Below are 25,539 nucleotides of genomic sequence, written 5' to 3'. Positions count from 1 at the left end.
AACAAGGGAATGTTATTTGAAGATGGGTCTATCTCAATATCCATAACAAGTGAACGGGCACAACTATGGGCCTATTGTTTTGATGGATCTACAGGCCCTTCAGCTTTTTTCCTCCTTGAAAGTAGTTTGTGATCAGAAGGGGGCTTGCTAGTGTGGCAATTTATCCTGATACGATTGAACCACTGATTCTGTGGAGCACATACCTGAAATCAGCCAGATAACATAACTGTTGTGTGATGCTCAGCATTCAAGATGATAGTCTACCCTTAGTGATGACACAGCAGACGGAGTAGAAGTTTCGAGCTGTTGCAATTTCTCAGTTTCAATCCTAAGAATTGGATCTTATATATTAAAAAATATCAAATTCAGGGAATTAGAAAATACTGATCTTTGAAAATCTGCACCAGATTTGACACTAATTTCCATCTTATTACTAACATCAACATTTAAGTGTGTAGATGAAAGGTCACCATCTCAAATTTTATGTTTCAGAACAGGGTTCTCTGCAAATGTACCACAAACCAAATGTTACAAAAATCTCAATTTGAAAGGGAAAGGGATATGTAGAAGAAAGGAGACAGAATTTGGAAACCAAGTACTTGTGAAGTAAGGTACATAGGCCCTTATGTTCCCTTATACAGTTAGTTTCAAATCACACCTACATTTCAAGATTAATCTTTCTCTAAAGAACTGTTGGGCAGAAACCAGCTGCTCAGTGATTTATCAAATTCAATTTAATTTGCCACTGGCATTTTATGATGTACATTTACCTAAACTCTGCTAACAGTAAATTTAAATAAAGATTACTGCTTATGAAAGGCCCATGTTCAGTATATGGTGTGTTATTAAATTCGATTTCATCTAAAATTTACAGACAGATTGATACAATAACTTCTAATTTCCAATGAATGATTTCATGTCGTCCCCGTGTGGCTAAAGTAAGCATAGCAGGGATAATCAGACTCAACACCTAGGCACCAAGGATCAGTGGACACTAATAGTGTAGCTCCAAGCTCTATCCTGCATCTTTATATACATGTACAACAAGAGCCTTTGATAGTGATCAGAAAAAAGGAATCCAGGCTAATTTATGCCCCTCGTAATCTGGACACCGGTACCAATTGTAGCATCCACACTGTACCCAGGATTGTAGTCAGGGGTTTGTGCAAAAAAAAACCCAACCACTTACCATCGGCTGGCTTTGCAGTGCTTGAAAATGGTAATTTTGGGGGGGAGGGGGGGGCAGAAAGAGGGGAGAGAAAGAGAAAAAGAGAAAGCAGAAAACAAAAAAAAAGCAAGAAGCAGAGGGGAGAGATATCCCACCAGCCATATACACACCAGCAGCACTCAGGTAGGAGCGGTGGTGCAGGGAGAGGGGGGGTGGATCTGTCCATTGCCAGCAATGATTAGGGCGGAGTAGTACTGAGAAGAGGGGAGGGAAAAGACAGCAATAAAGGAGAGGATGAACAACACTAGAGGGAGGGAAGAAAGGAGAAGCTGGGAGCAGCATTTTGGGGAGGGATATGGGTATTACAAGGGTAGGGGGTGGGGAAAGAGAGAAAGAGTACCAGCATGAACTGAGTGTTGGAGAGGTAAAAAGGGCCATCTTTAACTTGGGGGGTGTGGGGGGAGATATAGTCTCAGCTAGAATGGAGTGTGGAAGAATACCAAGGTGAACGGTGTTGGAGGGGAATTCCAGGATGAAGGGGGGGGGGGGGGAATGGTGATGATGTGAAGAGGGACAAGGGTGTCTATATGGTCTGGGAAGTTTGGAGAAGGCAAGAGTATCACTGTGGATGAGAGGGAATGAGATGTGAGCTTGGTTGGGGGGGTGGGGGGTTGGTTTGGATGGGGGATTGTGGAGGTAGCTTTGGGGGAACATGATGTTTTGGTTGATCTGTTTAAAATCAAATTGTTTCCCATTGTAAAGGATTAAAAACAGCTTAAAACAACAAGAACGCATCATTTTAAATGCAACATCCAAAATTTTCCAGGGTGAGCATATGCCCGGGTTCGTTGATCCTATTGCCCATCTACAGCAGCCTCGTGGGCCAGTCAATCCTGCAGGCTCGACCAGTTCACTTTTCGACAAGCACATTTTCTTTCTGGCTTTTAAGCAGTGCAGCATTGGTGTATGCTGCAGTATACCCACTTACAGTTCTGACTATAGATATAATAGATTCTATTGCAAAAAATGCACAAGTCGAAAATGAAAATTTTCTGGGAGAATCATCAGACAACCTGCCCCTATATTCACATCTAAAATTGTTATTGCGCGACTGAGTGTGGCTATGAGTCATGATAATTCAGCACATCACCATGAAATACATTTACTAAGCTAAAAGAGCAATAGAAAAAGATCTTTCACAGTAATAGGTTTATTGGTTAAAGGGTAAATAAATCAGGTATGAGTGTTTGGATTTTGGGACATAATTCAATCTTACACAATAAAGTGGGAATTAAACACAGACATTAGACCAGTCACATAGCTTCAGCCCTGCTGTAAACTAGACTATATGCATCCCAGCATCTTCCTTTAATGAATAAACTAGCAGGGAACATAAAAACTGACTGTAAAAGCTTCTATAAATGTGTCAAGAAAAAGGTTAGTGAAGACAAAATTTAGGTCCCTTACACTCAGAAATGAGGGAAATTATAATAGGGAACAAAGAAATGGCAGAACAATTAAACACATACTTTGGTTCTATCTTCACAAAGGAGGACACAAATAACCTCCCAGAAATGTTAGGGAACCAAGGCTCTAGTGAGAGGGAGGAACTGAAAGAAACCAGCATTAATAAAAAAAAAAGTGCTAGAGAAATTAGTGAGGCTAAAGGCTGACAAATCCCCATGGCCTGATAATCTACATCCCAGAGTACTAAAGGAAGTGGCCCCTGGAAATACGGGATGCATTAGTGATCATCTTCCAAAATTCTATAGACTCGAACAGTTCCTACAGATTGGAGGGTGGCAAATGTAATCCCACTATTTAAAAAAGGAGGGAGAGAAAAAACGGAATTACAGACCAGTTAGCCTAACATCAATAGTGGGGAAAATGCTAGAGTCTATTATAAAAGATGTGATAACAGAACACTTGGAAGGCATTAACGGGATTGGACAAAGTCAGCATGGGTTTATGAAAGGGAAATTATGCTTAACAAATCTACTGGAGTTTGAGGATGTAACTAGAATAGATAAGGAAGAACCAGTCAATGTGGTGTACTTGGATTTTCAGAAGGCTTTTGATAAGGTCCCACACAAGAGGTTAGTGTGCAAAATTAAAGCACATGGGATTGGGGGGAATATACTGGCATGGATTGAGAATTGGTTGACAGACAGGAAACAGAGAGTAGGAATAAACGGGTCTTTTTCCGGGTGGCAGGCAGTGACTAGTGGGGTACCGCAGGGATCAGTGCTTGGGCCCCAGCTATTCACAAAATATATATATATATATATATCTCTCTCTATCTATCTCTCTCTATGATTTGGATGAGGGAACTAAATGTAACATTTCCAAGTTTGCAGATGACACAAAGCTGGGGTGGAATGTGAGCTGTGAGGAGGATGCAAAAAGGTTCCCATGTGATTTAGATAAGTTGGGTGAGTGGGCAAGAACATGGCAGATGCAGTATAACATGGATAAATGTGAGGTTATCCACTTTGATTGTAAAAACAGAAAGGCAGATTATCATCTGAAATGATGATAGATTGGGAAAAGGGGAGCTGCAATGAGACCTGGGTGTCCTTGTACACCAGTCGCTGAAAGCGAGCATTCAGGTGCAGCAAGCAGTTAGGAAGGAGAATGGTATGTTGGCCTTCATTGCAAGAGGATTTGCGTACAAGAGCAGGGATGTCTTACTGCAGTTATACAGGGCCTTGGTGAGACCACATCTCGAGTACTGTGTGCCGTTTTGGTCTCCTTATCTGAGGAAGGATGTCCTTGCTTGGATGGAGTGCAACGAAGGTTTACCAGACTGATTTCTGGGATGGCAGGACTGACATATGAGGAGAGATTGGGTTGACTAGGCCTATATTCACTAGAATTTGGAAGAACAAGAGGTGATCTCATCAAAACATAAAATTCTAACAGGATTAGACAGACTAGATGCAGGGAGGATGTTCCCGATGGCTGGGGAGTCCAGAGCCAGGGGTCACAGTCTCAGGATACAGGGTTTGCCATTTAGAACAGAGATGAGGAGAAATTTCTTCACTCACTCAGAGGGTGGTGAACCTGTGGAATTCTCTACAACATAAAAGGCAGTGGAGGCCAAGTCATTAGGTGTATTCAAGAAGGAGATAGATATATTTCTTAATGCTAAAGAGATCAAGGGATATGGGGAAAAAGCAGGAACAGGGTACTGAGTTAGACAATCAGCCATGATCATTTTGAATGGCAGAGCAGGCCTGAATGGCCTAGTCTTGCTCCTATGTTTCTCGGTAATAACTGTTGTATTGGCAGATACATTCTCCATTTCAATTGTAGGCTTTAATATTTTTTAAAACTAATGAGTATTCACAGTGCTTGTACAAGTTATATTTTCAAAGTATTACAAGTCGAAGTGTCACTTTACTGCATACTAAAATATATATAGTTTATGGTCTGTGCTAAGAATTTTTTTTTTTAAAAACCACAATACTTAGATTTTCCTTTCCATTGGTTTCAGTGAAAAAGAAAACTACAGATGCTTTCTATAATGGCCACCTGACATCAGATTTACACTCCGGGGTAAATTGAAAATGACCCCCTAGGAGTCATACCCAGAGATGCGATTCAAACTATGGCCACTGGATGTAAACCTTCAAAACTCTTATTAAAATCACCTACAGCAGTCAGTGCTTCCAAAGCAAGCTTTATTTTCCCTCTTTCACCCACCCTTCAGCTTTCTTGGTGGGGAGGAGAATGTCAATGGTGGGAGAGAACACTTGCCTATGGCATCAGTATTGATCACAAGATACATGCTACTCCTGACAATTTGCTCATCAACCATATCCCAAAAAGGGTACCTCTTTACTGTGAAAGGTCATCGTTGGGGACATTTCTTAATGCTTGTGGTCCACATCTGGTAGTGATTTGGTTGAGGCTGCCCAAAAATCCTTCATTTACAGTTGGAGACAAATTCCAAATCACTGAGCGGAATTCAAATCCACTCCAAGGAGGAGGAGAGGGGAATATGAACTAACCTACTGTTTACAAAACTAGTTGCAAACTAAGCAGAGGCTACAGTATCACCTGGTTAAGATGGAGGATAAAAGAGGCAGTACAGCTTTAGCATACAAAAAGGTGAGAAAAGACCACGAGGTCCATCCACTAGATGCTGCAAGCTTGCACACCATCCTCTCCAGCTGTTAATAATGCTGAGTACTCAGGGTAGGGAGGTGGGGGGAAAGTGGGACAAAACCCATGGCCTAAAATGTCAAGGGATGCAACTAACCTTCAGAAAATATACTGACAGCATCATGTGATGTTGATAAATTTTATTTGTTTAGAAGTTTTAGAAACATAGCATGTATATATTATATGTGTACACATTTGAAAGAAAGAGCAAGCAAGTCAGACAGAGGAAAATTACATGTTAAATTGAGGCAGCAGCAAGTTGTCAAATTAATTTGACTACAAAAAACAATCCATATAGATGCACACAGTCACACAATCATCACAGACAAAAATAAGATAGACTGAGCAAGTTGAGGCTTCACACTTGATTTTCAAATGTCAAGTAATACTGCAAGATTGAGTGTCAGCAACCCTGGGGTCACAATTCAACCTGAATATTATAAAGTTATCTAAAATTTAGCTGACAATTCAGAGGTTGGTCGACAGATGCACATTTTGGGTAAATTTAAATTGAGACACAAGTAATTAAAAAGCTAATAAACAAATGCACATCACTAAGTAGAGTGACTCTTTCCACAAGATCCTTTTAACATGTTTGAAGGATCTTTCATTAAGGCACTTTAGGAACAGACAATAAATGCAATTGAAATTGTGCTGCATTTGAAAGGTGCAACCAAATTCATATTGGGCATTTTAAAAATGTTGTATGTGCTGCTTGTAAGTAAACAATTCAATCCTGCCTCCAGTTCAAATTAACTTGCATATATACTTCTGCATTTTTACTAATTGAGTTATTGCTTAACCATTCAAATCCCAGGCAAATGTATTACATTACTAGTAACATAGTAGGAAGTTAGATTGCAAGTATATGGGAAAGCAATTGTGGACAACACTTCACACAAGCACCAACTTTGAGTGTCAAACAAGGCTCTAAATATTGGATTCTTGTTCTGGGACAGGTGTGGGATTTTCTTTCTGTTGTCGAAGAGCAGCATTTTCCAGCTCCAGCATAGCAACCTTCCCCTCCAACTCCTTAATTCTTCTCTGAAGCTTTGCTGAAATGAAAAAGGCTTAGCTTTAGGAATCAGGCCCAAATCCTTCACACAACAGAACCCTCAATAGGTTATGCAAATGAGGTCCAGTGCACAATCCAGCCTGCAGATTCCCACACTGACTCTCTAATTCAGTGGGATTACTCAATATCTAGAGACCATACATGGGAGGGGGAAAGGCAAAGGACACCAAGTCTGGCAATAGGGCATGTGCCAAAACAATCATTAGGAGAGGCCGAAGGGCAGGCCATGTCTAACCTCTCAGCAACGGATGAGGCAGAAGACAAAACCACCATGGGATCCTGATATTATCCATAAAAGCAAAGGGTCAGCTTTTACATTTATTCTGATGATACCAAGCCCTACTTCACAACACTTCGACTCCCTCTGGCTGTTGCTTATCCAACATCAAGTCATGACAAATTAGAACTTTTTTCAGTTCAAGATTGGGAAGATTAAAACCAGTGTCTTCAGCCCCCGTCACAAACTTCCTCACCACTGACTCCATCCCCTCCCTAGCCACACATTCAAACCCATTCACAAGCTCTGGCTTTAAACCCCACATACTATTTATCGCTAAGACTGCTACTTCCATCTCTGCCCTTAAAGCTGAATCCTTTATAAATGCCTTTGCCACCTTCAGACACAATTCATCTTACACTCTCCATACTGGCTCCCATCCTGCATCTTCCATAAGTTAACTTGCCACATGCAGACATCCATTATCCTTTACACCAACACTCCATCCAAACGCATCAGATTTAAAATCCTCATCTAGAAATCCCTCCATAACCCCATCCCATCTCTGCAACAGACTCCCACCCTGTACACCATCCCAAATACTCTATTCTCAAATCTCCTCTCCTAGGCACCATCCACCTAACTCCCTTCGCTGCCCTAGTCCTATTCTCAGACTCCCTCCCTAACCCACCTCTTCTTTCTTGGCTTGACATTCATTTCCTTACTCCTAATATGAAGCATCTTGGTACATTTCCACATAACTGGAAGTTTGTGCTATTGTGGAGAAAGAAATATCAGTTTATTTCAAAACAATCCACTAGAATATATATTTTTTTAAAAAACAGGCTTAAACAAAATTCCAACATCAGAGAGTCATGTATTGGCCTGGACTGAGGGGCCATTTATTCTTCCACTGAGTTAGTTTTACATTACATAAGGATATAATGAAGGCCAGAATTTCTCTCCTTGTCCCATTGACAGTGATACCACAAAGCAATGTGGGTGGGGCTGGACATACGATCCTTAAGCATTTACAATAACATGATCATCTAGGGCTGTCATTACACAAGCTAAGGGCTCATGGGATTGGAGTGGGGTGGGGGGTAACATTAGCATGGATGGAGGTTAATGGACAGAAAACAGTAGGGATAAACAGGTCATTTTCTTCAGGTTGGCAGGCTGTAATTAGTGGGGTGCCGTAAGGATCGGTGCTCGGGCCTCAGCTATTTACAATCTACATTAATGACTTAGACGAAGGGACCTAGTGTAAGTTTGCTGATGATACAAAGCTAGGTGGGAAACTAAGCTGTGAGGAGGACACAGAATCTGCAAAGGGATATAGACAGGTTAAGTGAGTGGGCAAGAAGGTGGCAGATGGAGTATAATGTGGGGAAATGTGAGGTTATTCACTTTGGTAGGAAGGATAGAAAAACAGAATTTTTTTTAAATGGTGAGAAACTATTAAATGTTGGCATTCAGGGCGATTTGGGTGTCCTCGTACAAGAAACACTAAAAGTTAATATGCAGGTACAGCAGGCAATGAGGAAAGCAAATAGCATGTTGGCCTTTTTTGCAAGGGGGTTGGAGTACAAGAGTAAGGAAGTCTTACTACAGTTGTACAGGGCTTTAGTGAGACCTCACCTGGAGTACTGGGTACAGTTTTGGTCTCCTTATCTAAGGAAGGATATACTTGCCTTGAAGGCGGTGCAACGAAGATTCACTAGATTAATTCCTGGGATGAGAGGGTTGTCCTATGAGGAGAGGTTGAGTAGAAAGGGCCTATACTGTATGGAGTTAAGAATGAGAGGTGATCTCATTGACATATATAAGATTCTGAGGGGGCTTGACAGGATAGATGCTGAGAGATTATTTCCCCTGGCTGGAGAGTCTAGACTAGGACAGTCTCAGGATAAGGGGTCAGCCATTCAGGACTGAGATGACGAGGAATTTCTTCACTTGGAGGGTTGTAAATCTTTGGAATTCTTTACTCCAGAGGGCTGTGGATGCCGAGTTGTTGTGTATATTCAAGGCTGATAGAGATAGATTTTTGGACTCTAGGGGAATCAAGGGATATGGGGATTGGGCAGGAAAGTGGAGTTGAGGTCAAAGATCAGCCATGATCTGAATGAATGGCGCAGCAGGCTTGAGGGGCCGTGTGGCCTACTCCTATTTCTTGTTCTTATGTGAACACTTCATATATGATTAGTGTTTTAATTAACATCTTGAAAGACCCTTTATTCCAGCACTAGTTTCCTGCCCAGATTTTGTCACAATTGCCAGATGTCTCACCCATCATCTCCCAAGTGCTAGCTCAATAGCAACATTGATATAAACCTGTGTCATCTGCCCACAGAACAGTGTGGGGCATAAAGACACCCAAGGGAAAAATGACTGCCAGTGGAGCACAGGGAGCTTCAAATTCCCAATACATGATACAGTTCAATACATCAATTAAAAACTGATCAAACATGTGCACATGATTAGAATGTGCTCTGCTCACTGATCCCAAAGGAAGTGAAAAGCAATTTTCTACAACACTAGTTGACTGTATGCCCTTATTTGAGGCAATGACGACTGCACTTTCACTGCATTGCAGTATTTGCTGCATCTTAAGACAACAGGAATTGATGCAGTCATGTTTTCTTCTAGTGGGGTGTGAACAAAAAAATGTCCTCCCTCTATATAGATATTCTCAAGGATGACCTGCAAGAGGCCATGCACTGAAATCAAATACTTTTGCTCAAATTACTCATTCTACATCTGATGCGCAACCAACTGAAAACGGTTTCTAGTCAGATCAAAGAATTTGACAGTAACCACTACCATCTGGCACTCTAGAAGAAAAATCATACCCCAAATCTTTTGCCAAAGCACGACAGTTCCCCTTCAGACTAGAGAAGTTGGTGTTGTACACTTGATCTGATGGATGAACCATGCTCCCAGCTGGAAAAGCCACAGCTTGATTTCCTGATAAAAAATTAGGTTGCTTGGTCTGTTGTGACAAGAAATAAAAATCAAAACTCTTACCCACTTCAAGTTCCTGTTTGGATTCAGATTCCTCTACTGCAGTTTTATTCTGCAAAGACAAAGACAAAACCCATTCTGATTAACAGAGCCCATCATGTCAGATTTTAAATTTTTTTTAAAAGCACTGGAAATACACAACACAAAAATAAACAGGTATTTATTAAATTAGGTGCAGAAATATTACTGGAGATCAGAAAGCCAAAAAAAAGATGCTAGCAGATGTTTCTTGGAAAGGGGGCAAACACAGAAAATATGCCCCCATTAGGGGTGAGAAATCCCAAACACAATCCAAGCAAACTAGGGCTCAGCCAAGAGAGTCTGGTTTCTCTGCCCAGATATCAATCTTTTGGGGGCAGGAATGAGGAATGTGGTGGTGGCAAAGGAAAAAAAGAGCGCAAAAGAGATAATGAAGCGTCAGGTGACAGTTCTACAGATTTAAGGGCCATTTACATAAGCCAAATTTAACTTTCAAATCAGTCTCCTTGTGAACCTGGACAAGGGAAAGTGCATGCACAAAGTGGCCATGACAATAATAGTCATGGCATTAACTAGTTACTGCATTAAGAATTAAATGTGTTGTTAAGAGGGAGTGCATTTTTTTTTAGTATTATTGGCAGTCAAGTGGAGAAAAACAAAAGACTTCTCGGCCATCGGTTTTAGTTTCATGTGGTCACTGGCTGTGGGTTTAAAAAAAAGCAACAAAGACCACAGCAACAAAGTGTCACACCAGACTGACTTTTGGTTCTGAAGTTAGACTGTCTCCTGCCTTCACTCCCATCTTCTGCTTAGATTCCAATGGCGACAACGGTTTTGTTCCACTTTTCTTTGGGAATTTGGCAGTCACCTCTCCTGCAACAAAATAAACCAAAATATAACTGAGGCAGAATAAAAAAAGACAAAACAAACTGGAAACAATTTTTCATGTGCACAATTGAGCACTGTGTGTGGGGGATGGGGGTGGTGAAAAACATCTTCACCGATATGCAATTCATGATACCAAACTGGAAAAGCCACCAGCCTAAACAAGAACCCACAAAAAGATTCAAATACAGTCTTATGGACCTCCGGGTCAGTGACCACACCCATGATAACCAGCAGCAGAAAAAAACCTCCATCCTGTGATTAAAGCAAAAAAAACCTCCACCAACTCAGTTAAAATCAATGCGACTGCCAACGCTACGTGCACAGCTACTCTACTGCTCCAAAAACAGTAGTGCCAAATCCAAAAAAATGCAAGTTGCTCCAAATAAATCAGTACACTCACATGCACAGACCATGCAATTGGTGGCCGTGCAGATGTAATAGTTATATTACAAATGGAAACAGAAGGCTACAGAGGATGAGCCTCAAATTATTACCCAGACATCTCAAAACAAGCCTTCATGCAAAGCCACTCAATACTCAAGATAATGCCACAGCAAGTTTAATAATGTTTTCATGAAATGTGCAATCATTGTCTTTTCATGTGTTCCTGGTAATTCCTCAGTTTTCTTTTTGATGCAAATCTACTTCCTCAAATATGAATTGCAGCTCATTTGCAATTTATGCCAAATTAAAATGAGAACTTTGCATATACTGGAACACTTAAGCTGCTAGACAAAATGTGAACACACCTCTTTAATAAAGTATCAGACTTAAACAGATGTGATGAACCTCAAAACAAGTCCCACTTACTTTTCCAAAAAAAAAATCTGCAAATATTTAACTTTTCATGGTACCTTTCAACAGCTGTGGATCAAAAGGATTGCAGCAAAGTATGCAGGGCCAATGTATCCATTTATGGTCTGGGTACAACAGGTCTGAAATAGTGGCACAAAGCTACTGGCAAATTGCAAGTTATGACAGAAAATGAAAGTTATTTAACCCATACCAACTGCCTTGGATCTCTTTGGGGATGACCATACTCTTCTTTTCTGTTCCATTGCACTGCCTGGGCGCTTTATTCCAGTCACAATATTTTTGGAGGCCAAAGCTGAAGATTTGTGGGCACCTTTGCTGAAACTTGGAGGACCACCCATACCTGTGTGTAAAAAAAAAGTTTTAAAGAGTGGTAAAATCAAATTTAGGAATAGTACTCATTTTTCTATTTGTGCATAAAATTGGATTACATCTGCCATCCAGTGATAAAATCACTGAACATTATGTTGGAAGAACTTAATGAATCACGTAATCACCTGTGCTGTACTGTGGGGAAAGTCAGCTCTCATTTCTCCTCAGTTTATTTTGCCAAAAGGTAACTACAGAACAGATCATGTGTGTACAAAAGGAATAAGCTTAAACTCCAAACCAGAAAGAAAAGGGGGAAAAAGAAAATCCAAGTACTTAATAAATGTTAAAGGAAACATACACTACAGCCATCAGCATTGTACACAGATGGTAAACACTTGAGACAGCATATTAGTCAGCACAGCTGAATCCTGCTCTGACCCCCTCCACTCCCATTCCTCCAGAGTCCAACCCACTGGACAGGTCTGGCTTCTCCTCTTCACGCTGCTCCTAATACCAGTAGCCTGGATTGCTGTTTGTAGAAGTCAAGTGGGAATTCTTGCAAGAACAGGAGTTTCCAATCTCTAGTGCAGAGGTGGCAATTGGACCATTAGCACTGGGAGCAGGAATGGGGCAGATATCACTAACCTCAGGAGGGTGGAAAAGAACAAAAAAAGGGGGAAAATGGATGCTGAGGGGCAAAAGATCCTAGATGGGACTAGGTGCCATATAAAAATCCACCACCAGATGGCATAGATCACTTACTTAACAGACTGGTGTATATCCAAAATAGACCTCAAGTTTGCAGGTTTATTTTGGTTACATGCCGGCTGCTTATAGTGACACCACTATTCCCGGCCAGGATGGAGATGATAGGGGAAATCCCCTGATCACACCTGGAGACCGCACTGCTGTAAGTGACTGGGATCGATTTTACGCACATAATTTGTATTATGTAACTGTCCTCCACTCACTGCATTCTCAGAGCAAAACATCTTTCCAAACAGAATTTGGGAACACAATTTAATACACCAGTAATATCAGGTGCAACAAAATATTGCATGGTGCCAACTGAAGACTTCTAGTAAGCCAGGCACAGCCATACGGAGGTCACCCAGACAAGCAGTCAGACACACTGACTAGGATCGAAACCCACTGGGCTATTCAGGAAAGTAAGTCTTCTGTATAAGCAAAAATCCCCTCCCAACACCACTGGTTAAGAGGAAAAGTGCTGCAAAAATGATAATCTGCAAAAAAAAAAAAACTTATTAACCAATTCCTTTTTTTGAAGATCTACTTGTAAGCAGAACAAGATAGCACTATTAAAGAATTGGGGGGTGGTGGGGAACTTGTGTGGGTAGGAGGAGAAAAAAAATTAACACTTTGTATAGTAAAGTAGCAGGAGATGACCATTTGTGGGGCTCTGGCAAGAAAACTCAAAAAAGGAGAGATTGTCCAATTATTTTCTCCCCCCTCCAATTGCATGGCAGACCTCAACTTTGTGTATATGACCACAAAACATATTGGAACACTACAGCTTTATTTTGGATTCAAAAATAGTACATTAAGTCAGAGGAAATGATCAAACTGTCGAGCGTACACGTTTCCAATCCTGCTCAAGACATTCAAATGTTGAAGGCAGTGCAGAGAGGCAGGAGGCTGATCCCTGTGCGAAAGACCAGAAGGGGAGGGGAAACTGGAGAAATTGAAGTTTTACAACCCTGAAAGGAGCTGTTTGAGAGATGATCCTGAGGCATTCAAGGTAGTAAATATATGAACACATGAGAACACATGGAAAATTATTTTGAATTAAATTGCAAATGTAGAATAAGATGGCACAGATCCAAGGTAAATTTAGGATCAATATCAGGAGGTTCTTCTTTGGACACAGTGATCAATAGTTGGGACGAACTCCCAGATAGAACAGTGGAGACAAAAGTCTTGGAATTATTTGAAACAATTGGATTGGCAACAGTGGGAGGCACTTTAGGATCTTTCTGGATGGATGTACCAAGATGGATCCAATGGCCCATAATTATTCTAATTATCATGTGATCTCAATACCAAAATTTTAAAAGTCTAATGTACCATCAGCATGTACTGCCATTATGCACAAGTCTTGATCAAGGAATATTACTTTGCATACTTAACTTTAACTTTTATTTGGTTAAAGTTATGTTGAAATTCAATTTTAATAAGCACATCATTCCTGTACAGTATCTTATTACAGTCCATCTAAATTAACACCTCTTTACACATCCCAAAACAAAAAGATCTTTTACAGACGTTCAGTTCTGCTTGCTTAAACTCCAGATTGCACCAGGTGAAACGAGTACTAGAGAGTGAACAATCACAGTATAAAGTGTTACAGCAGCTCAGCAGATTTTTTGGCATCCTTCCCTAATTTATTAAGCAAAGATGCATCAACCCACTACAATATTTACAGCATATTGTATTTACCTAAATTAAAGAGTTCAACCTGTTTGGACTCTGCTTTTTGCGTTTCCGGCACAGGTAGTTTTGACAATGTCTGTGGCGACCTCTTTAATCCAGGAATCTGTGTGGCAGCTTTAGTTGAAAGTTGATTAGGTTCTGCTCTAGGAGGCATCTGAAAGAGACATAGTTTTTATAACTGAAAGATTTTTCTATTGGAGGTATTGCTCTAGTGAGCAAGGATATTGTCTAGAAATGGCCTAATTTGTCCAGGAGGTATTGTCAGTACATTATACTAGGGTATATGGGCTAAATGCCTTATTCTTTAAAAATGCAGTACAGCACTACTGTTAAAATATCATTGATAGTGTTTAATACTGATAGTGTTAGATGAAGAGGGGTGGGAGGAGTGTGTGGAGCATAAACACTGGCATAGACCAGTGGGGCCGAATGGTCTGTTTCTGTGCTGTAGACACTTGTAATTCTATGTAATACCTCCATTAGGCAATACTGCAGATGTGCAAATAAAGTGATCCTCAGTTCCCAAAGACCTTATGTCACACTAGAAATGCTCCAAAGATATTCATTACCAAGCAACTAAAGAAAAAAATCAAGCTTTTCTTCGCAAGGACAAAAAGCAAAATACTGCAGATGCTGGAAATCTGAAATGAAAACAGAAATTACTGGAAAACACTCAAATCAGGCAACAACTGTAGAGAGAAAAACAGTTAACGTTTCAGGTTCTGCTGACAAGATTATCGACCTGAAAACACTAACTCGGTTTCTCGCTCCACGGATGCTGCCTGACCTGTTGAGTATTTCTAGCATTTTGTTTCTCTTTGTGAGAAAGAGTTTTAAAAAAAAGCTACCCTCCGTCCCAATTTTTCTGCCTCCTAAAACAAAATGACGACTATTGATCATGAGAAGCGAGTTTGCCTGGAGAACTTAAATTCCCTCCTGCCAGTTAATAAGCCCAAGTGATAGTAAATAATCCTCAAGACTCTAACTCTTTGCCCCCAAGGCTCAGTAACTTGCAGTATCATCTACAATTGAATCATCAGCACTTCCAATTCTGAGAGAAAAAGAAACTAAACACATTTTATTTTTCCCCCCCTTTGGGAATCTTAAAGTGAAGCAGGTTACCAACCAACTGTGAATGGAGCAAAACGTTGTACTTTTTGTACCCAATACCAGCCACTACATACAAGTTACCTATCTCAATGAAATACAGAACTGTATGTAAAGGTAGCTTTGAAAATTCACTTACTTTAGTATTGGTATTGACTCCAGTCTGGCATGATGCAAGCTTGTTATTATTGTTGCCTGCAATTTTCCCAGTTCCTATTACACTATTCAGCCTTCCAAAGACCAGACGAGGCTTTGGAAGGCACATCTTTGAAAAACTAGGTGGTTGTGTTGGAGGTCTTCCATCTCTTCCCATGACAGACAAATCCGGTCTGGTGGTTCTAGCAGCAAGAGGTACAGAATGCTTTTCAGCTCTACATTTTTGTGCTTCAGACACAGGTGCTAAATTAATGTTTTTTCTTCTGGCTCCAGGGAGATTGGAAATAGGTTTTGAGGCACTTGCAGTTACTACTTTGGTTTGCAGTGATCGCTCTCTAGGCCTTGGTGCATTTACCAGTTTTCTACTACAGGTTTTAGTTTCAGTCACATCAGTGCTGGTGCTTCTCGAGTTATCTTTGGTCTTAACTTGTTTATCTGGGCACTCAACAACTTCAACATGCGTGTCATCCTGAAGGGAGGAAGAAGTCTGGAAGGAATGGTCAAATGGCAGATATTCCAGACAACTCTGTTTCATTGCAACAGAGGATGGTGTAGACATGCAATATGGGGCCCATTCTGAACCCACTAGATCATGAACTAAATCTGCACCACTCACACAATTATTTAGTTCCTTGTTTTGTGAGGGGTCTCTCAAATGTTTTACTAGAGCTGGAGCTCCTTTATGCAGTTCTGCAGAACAGCTCACGTCACCATCGCCACCTTGATTTGCTTCACTTTGCCATTTTTCAGTGCAAGTAGAGTCATCCCCCTTCCCTAAATTCAGAGTAGAATTTGAATCTTTTGAGTTATGATTTTCAGCATGGCACTCTACTCGCTGCAACTCTGGTACAGAATCCAAAGCACTTCCTTGATGCCCTTCACATTTTCTGACAAGTTTAAGATTTTCAGAACTCAGTGGTATGATTTCAATTGAGCCTCCTGAAGGTGGAGATGGCTGGGAATTGGACAAGGCAGTTGTTTTGTTGGGGTCATTCTGCAAACTGTCTTCATGCTTTGATGCATCAAATGTAGCATCTTTACAGTCAGTCACAGTTCCATTTAACTGAATGACATCTCCCATAGATAGAGACAACTTACAATTGGATAAGGCAGTTGCTTTACTAGCATCATTTCTGATACTACCTTCATGCTTTGATGCATCAAATGTTGTATTTTTATGGTCATTTATAGTCATGGTACCATTTAACTGCACTATATCTTCTGTAGATAGAGACAACTTGCAATTGGACAAGGCAGTTACCTTGTTGGGATAATTTCCCAAACTGTCTTCATGCTTTGATGTAACAAATGTTGCATTTTTATCAATCACTGTCATAGTCCCATCTAATTGCACTATGTCTCCCATAGATAGGGAGACCTTACAACTGGACACGGCAGGCTCCTGGAGGTCATTTCCAGAACTGCCTTCCTGCTTTGATGTATCAAATGTTGCATTTTTGTCATCTCTCACAGTCATGGTTTCATTCAACTGGATTAAGTCTCCTGTAGATAGAGATGACTTGCAAAGCTCATTTCCAAAACTGCCTCTGTGCTTTGGCACAACAGTTGTGTTTTTCTCACTTAGCATGGTTCCATCACAAGTGAGCAAGTCTATCTTAGACAGAGGTGACTTGCAGTTAGACAAAGTCTTTGCTGGCATGGCATCATGCTTTGTGCCTAAAGATGGTGTATTTGATGCATCACTCAGCACTATAGTGCCATCCAACTGGATTAAATCTACTGGACACAGAGATGACTTATGACTGGATACAGTGAGTGGCTTGCTCAGGACATTCCTAGAAAAGGCTTCATGCTTTGGTGCACCAAGAGCCCCATCTTTGTGGTCACTCAGCAGCATGGTTTCATTTGCCGGCAGCAACTTTCCTGAAGAGGAACAGGGCAGAGTTCCAGTCTCAATATAGTCATTATTCATCTTCACACTAACAGATGAGTCTTCAGTTTTTATTTGGGTGTGGATTTGTTGACAACTGGTATCCTTGAAGTCATTTTCTTGAGATTTTGAAGTGCAGCCAAGTTGTAGAGATTTTGCTGGTGAGGTGTCTGAACAATTGGAGTATACCGAACAGTCAAGCGGTATAGATTCCTCATTTATTATGGAAACATTGGTCACTTGGACTGGATTTATTGCACCAACCGCACTGACAGAACAGATGTCTCTTTTATTAATTAACTCAGCAGCTATATGTAAACACTCTTCTGCAACAAAACTGGTTAATAAAGGTGACAAGTTACTGGGCTCCACAAGGGGAATTGGGAAATGGGCTGATTGTGTGCTAACACATTCAGGTATACTGTTGGCAACACTGATGTTGGGCAAGCACTGTTGTACCGTTACCACATCTAAATCCTTTGTTTTTAGAGGAATCTGCCCTGTATGTTTGCCATCAGAACGTGGAAGAAAATATGTTGCGTTTAGTGGATTTTCTTTTGGGCGTGCAGCCATTTTAAATTTGGTATCCACCTTTCTGATTGAATTCAGATTGAAGGAGCCTGTGCTGAAACGCCTATTTTTGTCAGTTAAGACACGAGGTGCTTTTGGCACTTGTTTCTCAAAAGATTTCAAATCATTAGTACCAACAGTCTGTTTCTCTAATTCAGTTAGTGGCTTTTTTGAGCAACCTTGAAGTAAGTTTCTTCTGTTCTTCAGTGGCAGTCTACATTGTGATGTTTCTTTACCATTCACCCTAGCAGCTGTGGAAGAAACTGCATCCTTTGAGGTTCTGGTAAAAACATTTGTTGAAGCACGACGCTTTGGTGCAGGCAGTGAAGGCCTCATTGAGCTCAATCTGGGTAATGGTAACATTTTTCAGCCGAGGGATTTTGAGCAGGGTGGGGGGGAAAAAAAAAGTGCATTAGCTGATCAGCAACAATTGCATTTTTTTTAATAAACTGTATACTCAGGCTTTTGAGACCACAGAAGGAAAGTATTAAATAAATAGTTATTTGAAGAAATAATAGCGTACTGATGAAGGATATCCACATGGTTGTGTATGAGTTTTCAAAAATTAAATTTTGAAGCCAACTAGAGTAAACGTTCTAATTGCTTACACCTGCAAGATTAGAATTTCTAACAGCTGCAAGACAGGGCAAACCAGAAGATAGTGTCTTTCCTCATTAGAATTTGATTATTTAAAAAAAAGTTAAATTGTGAAAGCAAACAATTTCTGAGGCAAATAATTAGGAAATAGGAGGGATGGGAAACAGGTTGAGGGTGGTCTCGAGAGCACGAGCGAGATTCTCCCCCATAACCCCACCCCAAAAGCAGTCCTCAAAGAGTTGATGTTGCCCACCATCCGAAAAGAAAAAAAGGGCACAGAAGCAAATAGTCAGGGAGGCAGAAGATGAAAAGGGATAAGAAACAGCAACAGACAATCGAGACAGGTATGAGACAGACTGTATTCTCCTATTTACTCTAAGGTCACAGGAGATCCAGTAATGAAACACTAAAAATCTGAGTCTTTTGTGATTTCAAACAAGACAAATCTGATCTGCCAAATAATTGAGACAAAAACTCAATCATTCTAGAGATATTTAGAAGCTGTATTTGGAGATGGTGTTCGAACTTGAGACTTTGCACAATTGGGAAGAATGATCAAAAGTCATCCAATCACTTAATTAAATTACCAGAATATAATGCAATCACTGTTAAATCCTGGTAATTTAATTACACAGTGATTGTGTAATTAAATTACTAGGATTTAATGCAATCATTGCAAGAGATACAATAAACTAATCTCAAGAGTCAGATAAATATTAAACTCTAAAATCACAACCAGAGATCCTTCAGCACTACTCTCAGATTACAATCAGACTCCTACATTAAATACCTTTGTCACAAGTCCTCAACTATTTCACAAGTCAAATTCACCCTTTGATTATTGTTGAGTCCCCAAAACACAATGATATTGCTTAAATGCCAAAATCAGAGGCACCATTTTATATTCTGAAGTACATTGTAGTCAATTTGGGGCATTGCAAAAAGACCAGAGCTCAAAACCCAACTGATTTAAGGTGCCCAAAATACCTCTGCAGAATGCAGACATCCTAGTAGATGAAGTACTGGATGCAGTTACAGCCACACAACTCTCATTCCCCATCCAACTAGAGGTATAATTCTCTCTTCCAGCATCAGGGTCTACTGGAAAGAAACCCCAAACTTGCAAAATCACTTGAAAAGATTGAGTGTTATGCATAAAGGTGGATTTTGCAGTCATGACATCTATCCTCAATATTAAATGCCCAAAACAAACTCTAACGTGGCTATAATTGTCTTTCTCTTACTGATGCCAGGGCATGCATGACTTTATCCCTTCTCAATCACTACCTGAAAGGGTGGTGGAAGTAGATTCAATAATAATTTTCAAAAAGGGAATTGAATGAATAAGTGAAGGGGAAAAAGTTGCAGGTATATATATGAGGGGAGGGAATGGAAGGGTAGGGGAGCTGGGCTAATTGTTATAGCTCTTTGAAAGAGCTGGCACAGGCACGATGGGCTGAATGGCCTCCTTCTGTGCTGTATCATTCCTTGTCCCCGCCTGTCTGTTATTTCCCTCCCTCTCTCTCTCTCTCTCCCCCAAATTGAGTGACTGCTGACAAGACACAAACAGCAATGCGAGTAACGCCAGCAGCCAACCCCCAGAGTCCAGGCAGGCAGGCAGTTCCCCCCACCCTCCCGGTACAACTAACCCCCCACCTCAGGTATAAATTTTAAAAAGTGACCCAAAAAATACAAGGATACAAACCCCACCCTGACTTCGATCCGCCAAGTAAATCCGGCCGAGTGGGCCCGGAGAGCCCGTCCGCAGCGGGCCGGTGCCCAGGTCCGGATCAACCGGGCAGCGAAGGGTCGAAGCGGCAGCGCCTCTTCCTCTCTGTATGTGTTCCGGGCCCGCTGTTCAGACTCGGCCCGTCGCTTTAAACAGCGGCAGCGGCCGGACTCGGAGCCGGGTCAAAGCGGCAGCGGCCGGACTCGGAGCCGGGTCAAAGCGGCAGCGGCCGGACTCGGAGCCGGGTCAAAGCGGCAGCGGCCGGACTCGGAGCCGGGTCAAAGCGGCAGCGGCCGGACTCGGAGCCGGGTCAAAGCGGCAGCGGCCGGACTCGGAGCCGGGTCAAAGCGGCAGCGGCCGGACTCGGAGCCGGGTCAAAGCGGCAGCGGCCGGACTCGGAGCCGGGTCAAAGCGGCAGCGGCCGGACTCGGGCTTTTAAATCTGACGCCCCACGGCAGTCTCGCTCTCGCGAGATTTCAACCTTCTTTCCCCCGCCCCGCCCATTCCAAATTAGGAGGGAGTCGTCATTCATTCACAAATCGCTCCAGATGGGCATTTGGTCAGGAGGCACATTTCTTAGTACATCTGGGTCCCAGGTCTTGCTTGTGGCATGATGCCAATTTATAATTGGAACACAGAACAAAACAAAAAAAAACAGTATTTTTTGCCCTGGAGATCATAGTCAGAGATAGGTTTAAGAGTAGTTATGAAAAAGGACAAGGAACAAACATGAAACCACTCAACCGGAGGAGGGCTAATTTCAGTGAGTTGAAAGGCAATCTGGCCCCATTAGAATTGGAATCAAAGATTGGCAGGTAAAACAGTAAATGAGCAATGGGAGGCCTTCAAAGAGGAGACTAGACACATTCCCGTGAGGGGGGGGGAAAGGAAGGGCACCAAAGCTGGAGCTCCCTGGATGACTAAAGATAGAGATTAAAATGAAACAGAAAAAAGGAGGCTTATAATAATACAGTAGAGAAGCAAGCTGAATACAGAAACTCTTTACACCTTCCAGTTCTGAGGAAAGGTCTTCGACCTGAAACGTTAACTCTGTTTCTTTCTCCACAGATGCTGCCTGACTTGCTAAGCTTCTCCAGCATTTTCTGTTTTTATTACAGAAAGTAGAGGAGAATTGAAAAAGGAAATGAGAGGGGTAAAGAGAGTGTATGAGAATAGATTAGCAGGCAACATAAAAAGAAATCCAAAAGTCTTTTATAAACATATAAATAGTAAAAAAGGGTAGTCAAGGGAAGGGTGGGGCTGATTAGAGAACCAAAAAGGAGATCTTCTAGTGAAGGCAGAGGGTATAGTGGAGATACTAAATGAGTACTTTGCATTGGTCTTCACCAAAGAAGAGGATGCCGCCAATGTCACAGTAAAAGGAGGAGGTGGTAGAGAAATTGGATAGAATAAAATTAGGCAAAGAGGAGGTATTTTAAAGGTCAGCAGCACTCAAAGTAGAAAAGTCACACGGATGGGATGCATCCTAGGTTGCTGAGGAAAGAAACATGGAGATTGTGGAGGCTCTGGCCACAATCTTTCAATCCTGCTTAGATATGCAGATGGTGCCAGAGAACTGGAGGATTGCAAATGTTACAACCTGGTTCAAAAAAGGAGGGATAAACCCAGTAACTACAGGCCAGTCAGCCTAATGTCAGTGGTAGGGAAACTTTTAGAGGCAATAATCCAGAACAAGATTGTCACTTGAAAAAATATGGGTTAATAAATGACAGCATGGATTTGGTAACGGCAAATAGTGTTTGACTAACTTGATTGAGTTCTTTGATGAAGTAATGGAGAGGGTTAATGAGGGTAGTGCAGTTGATGTTGTGTACATGGACTTTCAAAAGGAGTTTGATAAAGTACCACATAATAGAATTGTTAACAAAATTGAAGCCCGAGGGATTAAAAGGGTAGTGGTAGCGTGGATACAAAATTGGCTAAGGGACAGAAAGCAGAATAGTGGTTGTTCAGGCTGGAGGGAAATATACAGTGGTGTCCCTCAGGGGAGGGTATTAGGACCACGAATCTTTGATATATATTAATGACACAAAACTCAAATGTAGTAAACAGTGAGGAGGATGGTAACAGACTTCAAGAGGACAGACACATGGCAGATGCAATTTAATGTAGAGAAGTGTGAAGTGATGCATTTTGGTAGGAAGAATGAGGAGAGGCAATATAAACTAAATGGTACAATTTTAAAAGGGGATGCAGGATCAGAGAGCTGAGGGTGTACGTACACAAATCTTTGAGAGTGGCTGGATGAGTTGAGAAGGCTGTTAAAAAAGCGTATGGGATCCTGGGCTTTATAAACAGAGTCATGGAGTACAAGATGAAGGACGTCAAGCTAAATCTTTATAAATCATTGGTTAGGCCCTAGCTGGAGCAATGACCGATTCTGGGCACCACAATTTAGGAAAGAGGTCAAGGCCTTAGAGGATGCAGAGGAGATTTACTAGAATGCTACCAGGGATGTGGGATTTCAGTTGCGTGGATGCTGAAGCTGAGGTTTTTGTCCTTAGAGCAGAGAAAGTTAAGGGGAGATTTAATAGTGTTCAAAATCATGAACGGTTTTGATAGTTTCTTGTTTACACTATTTCTGGTGTTGGTAGGGTCAGCAAACAGAGGACATAGATTTAAGGTCATTGGCAAATGAACCAGGTGAGATGAGGAGAATTTTTTTTTAAAACAAACACAGCAAGGTCCATTATCAATAGCTCACAAATAAAGAGAGAAAATGATGGTAATACACAGCAGGCTGGTCAGTACCTGTAAAGAGAAAGGAGAATTTGATCTTTTGGGAATATAGCATTCAAGAGAAGTGAAGTGAAAACTAAAATATAAGTATCAGTAAGGCTGAAAAAAAAGGGGTGAAACATCAAGCCAAAGGAAATTAATGGCTTGAATTAAGTGCAAATGGTTGAATAGAAAAAAGGTTACATATGAAAGATCATCCCAGTGAAGTAATGAGAACACAATTTTAAGATTGTGTTAATGGTTAAGGGAATTAAAAGATCACACCAATAAAAAAGGTGAAAATAAGCAGGAGACCTGGAGAAAGAAAAGATGAAAAATTACCCACAAATGCAGGTCTGAAATGTAAACAGAAAATGCTCCACCAAAAAGAAAAACTTGCCAACACCACAGGTCACTAGCTTAGACCCAAACCACAAATGGAGGAGACATTAAACAGAGGCCCCTGCTGCCTTTTTACGTTAATGTAAAAGATTCCACGGCACTTTTTCCCCCAATGAGCACAGTTCAGCCAGTGTCCTGGCAAACATTCATCCCTCCATCAATAACAAAATGCATTAACTGGCTATTCATCTCATTGCTGTGATCTGATCTCATCACCCCTGTACTCGCTGACCTACATTAGCTCCTGGTCCGTGAGCACCTCGATTTTAAAATTCTCATCCTTGTTTTCAAATCCCTCCATGGTCTCGCCCCTCCCCATCTCTAACCTCCTCCAGCCCTACAACCCTCCAAGATCTCAGCACTCCTCCAAATCTTGCCTCTGGCACATCCCCGGTTTTAAATCGCTGCACCATTGGCAGCAGTGCCTTCAGCTGCCTAGACCCTAAGCTCTGGAATTCCCTCCCTAAACCTCTCCTCCTTTAAGGCACTCCTTAAAACCTACCTCTTTGACCATCTGCCCTAATACCTGCTTATGTGGCTCGGTGTTGAATTTTGTTTGATAACACTCCTGTGAAGCGCCTTGGGACGTTTTACTATGTTAAAGGCGCTATATAAATGCAAGTAGTTGTTGTTTGAGAGAACTTGCTGTGTGGAAATTGGCTGCTGTGCTTGTCTACAAAAACAATAACGACTACACTTCAAAAAGTAATTCGTTGGCTGTGAAAAACATCCCGAGGACACGAAAAGTGCCCTATGAATGAGAGTTTTTCTCTCATGTGGGGAGAAATAAAAAGGCAGAGCAGTTGGGTCCAGTATGTAGGAGTTTTGAAACAACGTGCTGTCATTGCACAAATGGTGCAAACAAGCTGGTATGGGATCAGACCACGCCAAGTGCCGGCCTTTCAGTGAACCACTGCATTCATCAAAAAAAGAGAAAAAAGCTCCTGAGCTCAAAAACATTCTTTTTTTCGTGACATTAAGATTTTTCACCCCTCCATAATAGAATTAGAAATAAAAAAAATTACAAGTAACACTAAAAGTGGAAATTATGTCTTAGTAAAGATGGCTTTTTGCATGGCTTCCAGACTTCTGTAGTATGTAATTGAGTGACTTTGGCCTGAGAGATCAGCACACACGGCCCACAGCTTTGACAGTTGTCACAGGTAGTGGTTTCTTTTTTCAGCTCACTTGTCAAGATGGAAGTATATGTTGCTGTGTGGCATTTTCTACTGACTCCTATTACACATCCTCCCTCTGCCCTATTATGTGCTCCTACTCCCACAAGACTTAAGCAAAATAGAAAAAGTTGTTTTAAAAATGTTCAAATTTACAAAACACAACACCCATACCTGTACAGTCTACTCCTGATAGTGCAAAAAAAACCCTGATCTAAAAATTAAGTTATCTAATAATTTTAATTAAGCAATGTAAACAAAAATAGAAAAGTTGGGATTTTGCACTTTAATTAGATAAATTGAATTAAATGACCTTGCATTAAGAGTTCATCATTGCCACTTTACACTCATGGACCTATCAGGTTCTCTCAGCACATTTCAAAAGGCGCTCTCTCACTCCTCATTGGCCAGGTGTCTCCCTTCCCCTGCCCCGCCCCTAGCTTGTCTACCAATCAGTGCCGCACTCACGACAGCGGGCGCAATGATGCATTTCGATTGGTTATTTTAATCCAATCGGAATCCAGGGTTGCGAGCACTTCCTGAAAGGTCCAGTTGCCGGTTTCAGACAGCTGTTGAATCGCCCTCAGCCCCCCCCCCCCCCCCCGGTCACTGTAATTCCACCACACCTGACCCTCTGACCCTCACCTGCGCCCAGAAAAGGTGAACTGTTCACGGGTATAAAACCCTGGCCGCCAACCTCATAACCCCAAATAACTTAGTTAATATTCGCTAAAACTCAGCTGAGTTTAACACTCTCCATTAGGTGTGTTTTAAATCTCACCTTGTATTCACACCGGAGCTGCTCCTCTCGGTCTCCGGCAAAGTTAGTGCAAAGCGGCTACAAAGTCCCCTTTTCAGACCCGTCCGCCCAGCCTGACAATTGGCCAGAGGCGATTATTCAGCGTCCGGGGTTCTTTTTGATTGATCGGAACCCCGCAACAAGCATGGACGAAGCACGTCCGCCCTACTACAGAGGCACGCACATGGTGTATTCGCAGTACAGGGTCTACCATTGTGGGTCGGGCCTTTCAACAAGCATAGCCGCGGCGTTGTCCAATTACAAAAGAGCTGGGCGAGCT

At 41.5% G+C, this 25,539-nt stretch overlaps 1 protein-coding gene across 1 annotated transcript; it reads right to left on the bottom strand.

The window, feature by feature from the left end:
* Nucleotides 1–5,490: 5,490 nt before the first annotated feature.
* LOC137332762 (uncharacterized) lies at nucleotides 5,491–25,334 on the bottom strand. Its single transcript, XM_067996697.1, has 7 exons — nucleotides 25,242–25,334; nucleotides 15,341–18,164; nucleotides 14,101–14,248; nucleotides 11,525–11,674; nucleotides 10,391–10,503; nucleotides 9,655–9,703; nucleotides 5,491–6,390 (listed from the first exon to the last, which is right to left on the bottom strand). Exons 2-7 carry the CDS (start codon nucleotides 18,152–18,154, stop codon nucleotides 6,266–6,268), a joined length of 3,399 nt encoding a protein of 1,132 aa, XP_067852798.1. The 5' UTR covers nucleotides 18,155–18,164; nucleotides 25,242–25,334; the 3' UTR covers nucleotides 5,491–6,265.
* Between the last annotated feature and the right edge of the window lie 205 nt (nucleotides 25,335–25,539).

This window comes from Heptranchias perlo, chromosome 15 (genome assembly GCF_035084215.1).
Source record: "Heptranchias perlo isolate sHepPer1 chromosome 15, sHepPer1.hap1, whole genome shotgun sequence".
Lineage (NCBI taxonomy): Eukaryota > Metazoa > Chordata > Chondrichthyes > Hexanchiformes > Hexanchidae > Heptranchias > Heptranchias perlo.
This window is presented reverse-complemented; position numbering and strand designations above follow the sequence as displayed.

Coding starts and splice junctions, on each gene's coding strand:
- LOC137332762 (XM_067996697.1), bottom strand. CDS start 18,154: ATGAGGCCTTCACTGCCTGCACCAAAGCGTCGTGCTTCAACAAATGTT. Junction 14,249..15,340: donor GAGTCAATACCAATACTAAA/GTAAGTGAATTT, acceptor TGTCTCTTTCAG/ATGCCTCCTAGAGCAGAACC. Junction 11,675..14,100: donor GGTTGAACTCTTTAATTTAG/GTAAATACAATA, acceptor TTTTACACACAG/GTATGGGTGGTCCTCCAAGT.